General features: G+C 43.3%; 1 protein-coding gene across 1 annotated transcript in view; it reads left to right on the top strand.

Annotated features, from left to right (window-relative positions):
* The window catches only part of LOC103383031 (cyclin-dependent kinase 17), a 26,045-nt gene that overhangs the window by 9,613 nt on the left and 5,835 nt on the right, over positions 1-10,597 (top strand). Inside the window, exons 2-4 of the mRNA XM_008316029.3 lie at positions 3,064-3,207; positions 4,428-4,592; positions 9,545-9,678. Coding sequence (XP_008314251.1) covers positions 3,081-3,207; positions 4,428-4,592; positions 9,545-9,678 — 426 coding nt within the window. The 5' untranslated portion in view covers positions 3,064-3,080. The remainder of the gene's footprint in view (positions 1-3,063; positions 3,208-4,427; positions 4,593-9,544; positions 9,679-10,597) is intronic.

The following is a 10,597-nucleotide window of genomic DNA, read 5'->3' as shown; positions in this document are numbered from 1 at the left end:
CACACACACACACACACACACACACACACACGCACACACGCAGAGTGATGACTACACGCCCAGACGCTTAAGAGTCATCTGTTTGTAGCAAGGGTGAGGCAAAATACACAACGAGTGAGTAAACTGTACACTCTTCAGACACACACATACTGTGTGTGTCTATGACTATACTCGTGGGGACAGTACCGTCGATGTGGGGACCTTTGACCCTGTGGGGACCCTTGACCCTGTGGGGACGTTTTTCCCGGTCCTGAGTGAGTGAACAGGTATTTTGTCTTTTATGGCAACATTTGGAATAAGGCAGTGGTTCTCAAACTGTGGTACGTGGTACGTGAGCGCTCTCTAGTGGTACGCAGAGGAAAATTCACATTTTCACATTTACATTTTCAGTTGAATAAATCTGAAACACACCATACACAATTAAAACAACATTTAAACATAAACATCTTTATAAACATCTCCCCTGTGTGGTTGAAGCTAACAGGGAAAGCCTATGATGCTATATGCTAACGTTGTTCATCATGGTGGTACTCAGAGAGATCCAGGTTTTCTTAGGTGGTACAGAGTATATATAGTATAATATTAGGTGGTTTTCAACAGTGAAACGGTCTGTGTTGACATCTTTACCTGTGTGTGAGGGTTGATCATTTAGCATTATTATTCTCCGTACTGTTGTGTGGATTAGATTTGTGTTAATGGATGTCTTAATATCCGCAGACATCGCAGAACTTTTGTGACAGTTTGTGTGTCTGTGAACGACACATCGTTAGCCGTCCAGTTCGATGAATTTCCTCTCGTCTCTCTTCCTTGCTTCGTCTCGTCTCGTACTGTCCGCCGCCCCAGAATGCCGTTGGGCTGCAGTAGAAATGATGGAGTCTGAGTTTTTTTTTGTTTGTTTTTTTTATTAGAGTGTGTGTGGATGAGAACTGTGTCTGTGAGAGACTTCAGAGTTCACTGCTCTGTTCACTGCTGGACTGTTTTTATTACCTTTTATTACAGTGTTCCAGCTCATGTGCATCAGTCATCTGCACAATGCTGCGCTCCTTTCACACACACACACACACATGCACACGCACACACATCACATGAGTCTCTTTGTTTTGGTTTGCAGCAGATAAAACACGTCTGTGTGAAGGAGACAAAGAGCTCTTATCTGCTCCATACCGTGAGTGTGTGTGAGTGTGCGTGTGTGCGTTTGAGAGAATGTGTGGGATTGTATCAAAAGTTTCCCAATGAAGTCATCTCACATTTGACTTCTGATTGGGGTGAGGAGTGTGAGGGGGGGAGGAGGGGGAGGGGGAAGTTGATATTTTTCGCCTTATTAAGACAAATGTCAGTTTAGTTTTGGTTTGGTTTTTTTCCACTTGATTGTCTCACACCGTGGTGCACATGCTCATACACGTGCACATGCTCATACACGTGCACAGGTGCTTTTGGTTGGAGGCCTCGTCAGATTTTGCTGAGGAGACCTTTAAAAGCCACCGTGACACACTTCCTGTGTAGAAGTAGGTTGATCACCTCGAACAAAACAAGTGAAGCAGAAGTAAAGCAGAAACCAGTCACAGTAAACATATATATGTATGTATTTATATGTATATGTATGTATTTATATATACTGTATGTATGTATTTATATATGTATGTATTTTATATATATGTATATTTATATATATATATATGTGTATATATGTATATATGTCTGTATATATGTATATATTTATATGTGTGTATATATGTATATATGTATATATACGTATTTATATATGTGTGTATATATGTGTATATATGTGTGTACATGTATATATGTATATGTAGGTGTGTATATATGTATATATATATGTATATATGTGTGTATATATATGTATATGTATATATATATGTGTATATATGTACATATATATATTTATATATATACTTATATAAATACAAAATATATATCTGTGGTTGAGTTTGAGGCCTCGGTGAAAGTTGTTCTGTATTCCACTGTTTACTGTGCTGACAGTTTTGATTTTTAATTGTTTTGTTTTTTTAAAAGTCAATATATCATCATGCCTATAGTATCGCATATATCATCATGCCTATAGTATCGCAAAGTACAGCAGTATATATTGCAACATATCGTCCGACCATACGTATCGTACCAGACTCTTTCCAGTACACAGCCCTAGTATTTGAATATAAGGCAAATGTTTTCCCTTTATAAAAAAAGAACAAACCTAGTTTGAATATTCACTGCTGTCAGTGTCAGTACACATCAGTACACATCAGTACACATCAGTACACATCAGTACACATCATCTGTGCAGTGGTTCATTGATGTATTTCCATCTTCATCAAGGTCGACCGATCACGGCAGCTTCGGTGTAAATGTTTTGATTTTGGTCACATGACCTGATGACCTTTAGGGAAGGAGGAAACAGAGTAAAAGTAATCAACATAAGGGGACGAGGAATGTTGGTGACGTTAGGTTTGAGCTCAGGGTCAGGAGGTGCGGGTGGGACCTGCTGCTTCCTCACTCTATTTCCTACACACACACACACACTTTTTCACATTTGCACCAAACATTACCAACGACACAATGAGCAGGGGCAGCACTGAGGCGGAGTGGGCAAGGTGTTTCCTGTGACCTCCCTGACTGCTGCGTTGATACTGACACACTCGGGTGTGTAAGCATGTGTGTGTGTTTTGACTGAAGCAGCTCCGTTTTTGTCCCATTAGTCTTCATCACCCTCTCCTGGTCTGAATGCGTTAACGACAGTGTAAACAGCTTTACTTATGTCTGTGATGTTCATCCTTTATTCACGAGCCGCTCCATGTTTTATTCATGCGCTGCTCAGGCATTTGCAGAGCGGATGAATATTAGATTAAAAGCACTTGTCTCTTATTCATGAGCTGCGATATTTTGGACGTTATGGAAGTCCTTTGAACTTTTGCCGTGTTTCAACACAAACACAAACCCAAACTAAGCTAAAGCTAAAGCTAAATATCACTGTTTCTGTAACTCTGTGTACGTCACCATCTCTGTGTTCACGTTGGCGCCCCCTTGTGTGTGTGTTTGCTGCAGGTTTGCACTGCCCTGCTATGGAGAAGATGAAACGGATTAAGAAGCGTCTGTCGTTAACACTTCGCTCCAGTCAGACCATCGACGAGTCCTTGTCCGAACTGGCCGAGCAGATGACCATGGAGGACGGCGGCACCAAGGACAACGGTCAGTGTTCGATAACGTCATTTACGAAAGTGTCGTGAGGAGTTTTTAGATTAGGTACTGTAGCAGCAGCAGCAGCAGCAGCAGCAGCTGTGGACAGGGTTATATGACAGGAGTGAGTGGAGGAGAGACACTTGATCTGATGTCATCAAACAGACACTCCTGCTCTCTCAGGTAACAGCAGGTGAGAGGCTGTTCATATGGAAGACACTGACACCATATAATAATAGAGAGCCTTTGAAATGAATCACGATTAGTCATTAATTGTAACATTTGAAACAATATGCAGTTGAACAAGTTTGTTTTATTGCGATCAATTCTAACAATGACAAACTTCTCAACTTTAACAACAAAAAGTGTCATCTTTCTACTTCATTTACAGATCAGTTACAAATTTGGTATTCAATATTTTGACATGTATTTGGCTTTAACGTTTAACTACAACATCTGTCTACACTGTACCACGACTGTTGTAGCTAACGTTAGCTCTGGTGGCTGTACCACGACTGTTGTAGCTAATGTTAGCTCTGGTGTCTGTACCACGACTGTTGTAGCTAATGTTAGCTCTGGTGTCTGTACCACGACTGTTGTAGCTAACGTTAGCTCTGGTGGCTGTACCACGACTGTTGTAGCTAAAGTTAGCTCTGGTGTCTGTACCAGGACTGTCGTAGCTAACGTTAGCTCTGGTGTCTGTCCCCCGACTGTCGTAGCTAACGTTAGCTCTGGTGGCTGTACCACGACTGTTGTAGCTAATGTTAGCTCTGGTGTCTGTACCACGACTGTTGTAGCTAAAGTTAGCTCTGGTGTCTGTACCAGGACTGTCGTAGCTAGCGTTAGCTCTGGTGTCTGTACCAGGACTGTTGTAGCTAACGTTAGCTCTAGTGTTTGTGCTCCTCTTACAACTAATTGTTGTTTTATAGTAAAGTTGAACACAGTGTTTAATGTAGTTGAGCTGTACGATCGTCCAATCCCTGAAGATTAAGGATTAGTAATTTAGCTTCACTAACAGAGATTTCAAAATAACTGTGAAATGTGAACATACTTCCATGGGTTGGGTCGGTACTCTCTGTCTGTGCTGTTGTTGATGTTGTGGTTTAACATGTGTGTTCTGTCTGTGCTGTTGATGTTGTGGTTTAACATGTGTGTCGTGGTATAAATAAATGTTTGTATGCTCTTGGAGTCCATGTTATTCTGAGAACCGTTTTTTATTTGTGGTCTTCTAGAACCATTTATGAGGAACGGCCGCCCGCCCACATCCCACAGTATGCACTCCTTCCTCCACCAGTACACTGGTTCCTTCAAGAAGCCCCCCCTCCGGCGGCCTCACAGTGTCATCGGCGGCACGCTGGGCTCCTTCATGGCAATGCCACGCAACGGCAGTCGTCTTGGTGAGCGAGTCTGCGTCTTCACACAAACACAAACACAAACACGCTGGACACTCACACACAACACGACCCTTACATTGAAGGAAGTGAGTAGTGAGCGAGCAGATGGCATCCGGGAGCAAACAGGAAATGTGTCACGGTCCTGAGATTTCCGTCCTCCTCCTTACATTCACAAATACACTGTGGGACGGAGCGAGTGGGCTCCGTCTCCCCACGCCTCACCCTCAGCACGGCTGTTTTCTCTGGAGTGACAGATGATCGCGGGCTTCTGTCGAACATGACACAGTTTCCTGTGTGAACCATTTCATCGCTCCCCCGTCTTCAGGAACCAGTCCCGTCCTTATGGCGGAAGCACAGCGTTGCTGTCGATGGTTCAGAGCAGCAGGTTTTAAAGTGGTCGCTGAGGAAGCAGATGGGAACTAGGGTGATGTGGTGAGAGGGTGAGGCAAAGGGGTTTTCAGAATATTTAAAAAAAAAAAATTATCCAACTCAACATCTTCCATTTAGGTCTAAATGCAAGCTGAGATCAAGGGTTGTTCTTGTTGGATAATTCCGTCTTTGTGAAATTCTGGATGTTTTCAGCGTGAGGTCAATTTGACTGAATTATGGTTCCTTTGAAATCTGTCAGTCTTGGAAGGGAAAAAAAAAATCAAATGAAGCCAAATCACTACCTCCTGAAAAACCTTCTGATAAAACACTGGTTTTGTTTTTATTGACGTTTAAAAAACGTATTAAATGTAACACAGAACAATAATTGACAAAAGATACATCGTATCAAAAGTTAGAGAAAAAAAAACGATATAGTATATCGTATCGTTGCCCCAGTTGCCAGGTTTTTGTCAATACACCCCACTACCAATCATATACTTGTTACCTGCCGACCACACCAGCTTAGATCTTAGTGGTTGATTAATGTTTCTGCCTCCGGCGTTTCTGTGATTTGCTGTGATACCCTGGAGTTGAAGTCGTATCCGGACCCTCAGGATTGACTTTCTCTGTGTTTCACCGGGGGCTCGTTCAGCCCAGCACTGGACCGTGGCCTAGATTGAAAGGACATGGATCTAAAAACAGGACATTTAAGTAGGACATTGATGTAACACGTATTGCTGCTGCACTGATTAAAGAGCAAGAGAAAAGCAGAATTGATGAATTCGTAGAAGACACAGGATCGCAAATCCAAAGACCCGACAAAAAGGTCAGGTATACCGTGGAAGGTTTCAAATCGAAGAAGCGAAAATTGTAAATGTAGGCTAAAAAAAACACCAAAAAAAATTGTAGTAGAGAGATTTCATGAGTTCAGGTTTTAGAAAAAGAAAACGCTGAGTGAAAGTGAAAACCCGGTGAAGCCGTGAAGAATCCTGCGGAGTTGTCTTGGTGGATAAGGAAAGAGATAAATTTAGACGTGATAATGGAGAAGTATGTGAGTGAAAGAGAAAGTAGGGCAGATAAAATTGATTGCATGCTTTGGAGAAGCAGCAAACAGGTAGTGGAGGAATGTGATGAAGGGTGTAGGGGAGAGATGGAGCGCCACCTACGAAAACGCTGCACGAAATGACCAGAAGAAATGAAGAGTATGAAGAGTGAGACGGAGTGAGACGGAGTGAGTCGTTGGAAGGATTGTTGAGGTTTTTATAGTTTATGTAGGAACATGTGTTACAGTAAAGTGATGTGAAACAGAAGGTGAAAGGAATGTTTCTTGGAAGTTCTTAAGTATTCCCCACCTGTTTGGATGAAGTAAGACACGGAGTATTCTATGAACTACAGCCTGCAGTATTTATATAAATAAATTAAATAAATGTGTCTTATATTGTTGTGTTAGCAGCAGATATGCTGTTCAGCAGCCGATTCCTCTAGGAATCTAACCCAGGACTCTCTGCTCTCTGCTTCCGAGGCAGACGTGCTAACCGCTACGCTATGGAACCGACTGTCACGTGTTATTTATCAAAAGACAAACTGAGGTTTTTTTGAAAGGAATCTTTATTTGATTTAAATTTGGAGGAAGAACTGTTTTCTGAATCTGAAGCGTCTTGGCCAACGTTAAAGAAATTCTCACTTGCATTTTGAGAATTTTGAGGAACTCTGTTAGGACTACCAAAGGTCAGGGATGACCTCAGACTTCCTGAAAGTCGCCGTCACATGGGGACAGAAAACAGTCCTTCACCAAAACAATCCTAGTTCTAGTTAGTTGTTGCTAACTAGTTGTGTTTCCAAATCTACACCTGTGACCTTTTAAAAAAATACTTTAAAGTATTGTGTGTGTGTGTGTGTGTGTGTGTGAGAACAAACATCTGAGGAGGTGCCCCCCTCCCCAGTATGCCCTGAAGGGTGGATCGTGTTCATGCCTGCTCAGCAACGTGGACACACATCTGGAAACACCTTCTGTTTTTGTTCCCAGTTCCGGAGAAAATGTTCCGGGCAGTGACCCCGAGTCGTGGAGTTTCTTTACGAAGTGTCGCTGCCACTGAGATACTGCTTCCTGTGCTTCTCCTCTGCAGACTAGCAGTATGGAGGCAAATAGAACCAGATGATTGGTTCAGATGTTTGATTCAATGTCGTGAGAACGCTGAATCCATTTTGCTTTAGGTCCAGGACCCACTGAAAACTAGTCTCTGCCACCAAAAGTGGGTCGTGACCCACCAGTTGAGAACCGCTGGTCTAGTTCCTGTTGGTTCGGTGAGTCAGTCTCAGGGGTTCGGCGGAGGACAAAGACACTCACTTGACCACTATGATTTGTGATGACACCCCCCACCCCAGCCCAAGGGTTCGGTGAATGTGCATATGAAACTGGTTGGGTTCAGTTCCTCCAACAAGGTTAGGAACCACTGACCTAATGTTACCTTTGAAACACCAGGAGCACAATAAAAACAGACGGACAAACAGTGCACGGACAAAACAGTATCCCACCCTGTGGGTTTAAATAATGGACTCGTGACCAAAGACTTGAGACTTGGACTCGTAACCAAAGACTTGAGACTTGGACTCGTGACCAAAGACTTGAGACTTGTGACCAAAGACTTGAGACTCGTGACCAAAGACTTGAAACTTGGACTCAAGACTTGAGACCTGGACTTGTGACCAAAGACTTGAGACTTGGACTTGTGACCAAAGACGACTTGTGACCAAAGACTTGCTTGGACTTGTGACCAAAGACTTGAGACTTGGACTTGTGACCAAAGACTTGAGACTTGGACTTGTAACCAAAGACCTGAAACTTGAACTTGTGGCCAAAGACTTGAGACTTGGACTCGTGACCAAAGACTTGAGACTTGGACTTGCAAAAAAAAAAAAAAAAGAGTTGTGAACACCTCTGACCTCACACTGATTCCACAGGCAGGTTTGTGAGTCAGGTGAGACTCACCTGTGCCTAAAGGTTGTAGGTTCACTGCATTATAATCGAGTAGTAATTTCTGTAGCGTATGTTGTCGACTTAATGAAGCTAAGTGACGATCGCTCGTCTACTAAATCTGGATTGTGGTGTCGTTGACAACAGTGTAGACAGTTGATCTGGATCAACAGAAACCGTCCAGGTTTCTTTTTTTCCCTTCTGTCCTGTTTTTGTCCTGACGACGGGCTGAACAGTCGGAGGCGCTGACACAGTGATGACAGAGAACTGCTGCTCAGGCACGGCTACTCATTAACTTGGAGTAGTGTGTGTCTGTGTGTGTGTGAGTGGGTGGGGTGAGGAAGACGGTGTGCATGTGGTTTGTGCATCAGTGCGTTTGTCCTCGTGCTGCGGTGTAGGTTGTAGTTTTACAGTGGAGGAGGTGTTTAATCTTCGGCCTCCGGGGGGCTGCAGAGAGCTGAGAGGAGATGATAGAGACACAGCTGGGGGGGTAATTGGGGGTTTCTTAAAAAAGATCTTTAATAATTTAGTGTAACATTGGTCGAACCAATGCCCCATGAATCAGTTATTACTTCCAACATGAGTCGTACATGCAAATGTATTTTCTTAAAAATGATCCAGTTCTCACATCGACCGGTCACTTTTAGATCCAGTTTGTTTAATTCCAAATTGGTTAATAGTTAATTTACTGGTCCAGTATCTTAAGTGTCTGTGGTTCTGAAGGTCGACCAGACTACAGACACAGAGATTTCAAGATAAAAAAAAATAAAAAAAAATTGGACTATCTGTTTTGTCCGACTAGTGGAAAATGACTAAAGTGAATGTTTTTTATCTAGTGTAAAAACGACCAGCGATCAAACCGTGATCGCTGGTCTGTGGAACAGTTGATTTAAAAGACCAGTTATTAGTGCTCTGATATAAAAGTGAGCGAATATTACAACTAAAACAAGGAAATGTACAAAACTGATGCATGAAGAGATGGAATTTTTCATCTACTGTGTTTGTACAAATGGAAGTCGGCCAACATCACAGTCACGCCACACAACAGACGGCAGAGCGTCTGGCAAACACAGTATTTTTCAAATGAACTGTCAATAAAAAAAAAAAGGCGAGGGATTCTGCGTCATGTAGCTTCCTCACCCACACCCACTGCTCCGTTGCCCCCTAGTGGAAGCCACCTTCAGCAGAGTTGGTTTTGCCAACTCTTTATTACAGTGAACTGAAGGTGAGCTTCAATAGAGTTTAATACACGCTGCCTGTACGTGTAAAAAAATCTCTCATCAGGTCGTCTGTGATAGACGGCACAAACTACTCAGGTGATTGATTGAAGATGAAAAATAAAACACTGATTATTGATGGATAATTTCCTGTCAGTGACGCCGACATAAACCTGTTTTTTTCATCACCAGCACGTGAAACCGCGATGGTTCAAATCACGACTCTGATGTAATACAGCTGTCAAAAACAAACAAACAAACCAACCAACCAATCATCACTAACACGTGAAACCGCGATGGTTCAAATCGTGACTGTGATGGAATACAGCTGTCAAAAACAAACCAACCAACCAACCAATCAATCAACAACGATCTTGTACTTCTCTCACCGCCAGATATCGTACACGAAAACCTGAAGATGGGATCAGATGGAGAGAGCGACCAGGCGTCTGGGACGTCGTCTGACGAGGTTCAGTCTCCCACCGGGGTCTGTCTGAGGAACCGTATCCACCGGAGGATCTCCATGGAGGTGAGATGCTCATGCAGGTCCACACACGTACTGCACACACACACACACACACCCTGCTGTAAGGGCAACAGCGAGGACGGCTGCCTCTGCCTCTGAGCCTAGAGTTAACCCTTCACTCTCTCCTCTCCCGCTGATCTGATCTTCACCGTCCTCCTTCCCTCCTCCCTGGTGCCAAAATAGATGTTGGGGGGGCAAGGAGGGGAGGTCGCACCCCCCCCTCGGGGCTCTTGATGTCTGGGCATCATGACAGTGATTGCACTTTCCTCAGGAGCTCACTGTTGTGACTGTCTGTTCTGTAACATCAGTGTTTGTCAAAGTGAAGTCGACGACGTGTCTGGAATTAATTTAATTCTCTGTTGGTGATTATTTAAAGAGACCGGTTTTATATATTTATTTAATTTATAAATATTATTTGTCTGATCAAAAGCAGGTATTTATCATAAACACTGCACTGCACTCAGCTCAGTGACTCAGGAATGAAGAACTTTGGTGTTGTTGGAAGAACTCACATTTCATTCTACTGGATTTTCCCCCCATCGTGTAGTCAGTGTTTTTACTTCCTTCATTAAATTAACAAAAAAAAAAAAAAATACCTCCAGTGTTTTCCAAATGTTGTGGAATGTTTCCCGCATCACTAGATAACCATCAATATTCTCCTGAATGTGTAAAACATGAGGGCTCCACATGGGTGTCGTCTGCCCCCTGCTGGCGCTAAATGGCACCATCACCCACCGACCTCTTGTTTGTCTGATGTTTGTGGCTCAGATGAACCCACGTCTGTTCTGTGTTTCTCCCAGGACCTGAACAAACGTCTGTCACTGCCGGCTGACATCCGAATCCCTGACGGCTACCTGGAGAAGTTACAGCTCAGCAGTCCGCCCTTCGACCAGCCGCTCAGTCGACGCTCTCGTCGAGCTTC

Source organism: Cynoglossus semilaevis, chromosome 8, assembly GCF_000523025.1.
Source record: "Cynoglossus semilaevis isolate Cse_v1.0 chromosome 8, Cse_v1.0, whole genome shotgun sequence".
NCBI lineage: Eukaryota > Metazoa > Chordata > Actinopteri > Pleuronectiformes > Cynoglossidae > Cynoglossus > Cynoglossus semilaevis.
Note: the sequence above shows the minus strand (reverse complement) of the source record. Positions and strands in the feature narration are given on the sequence as shown.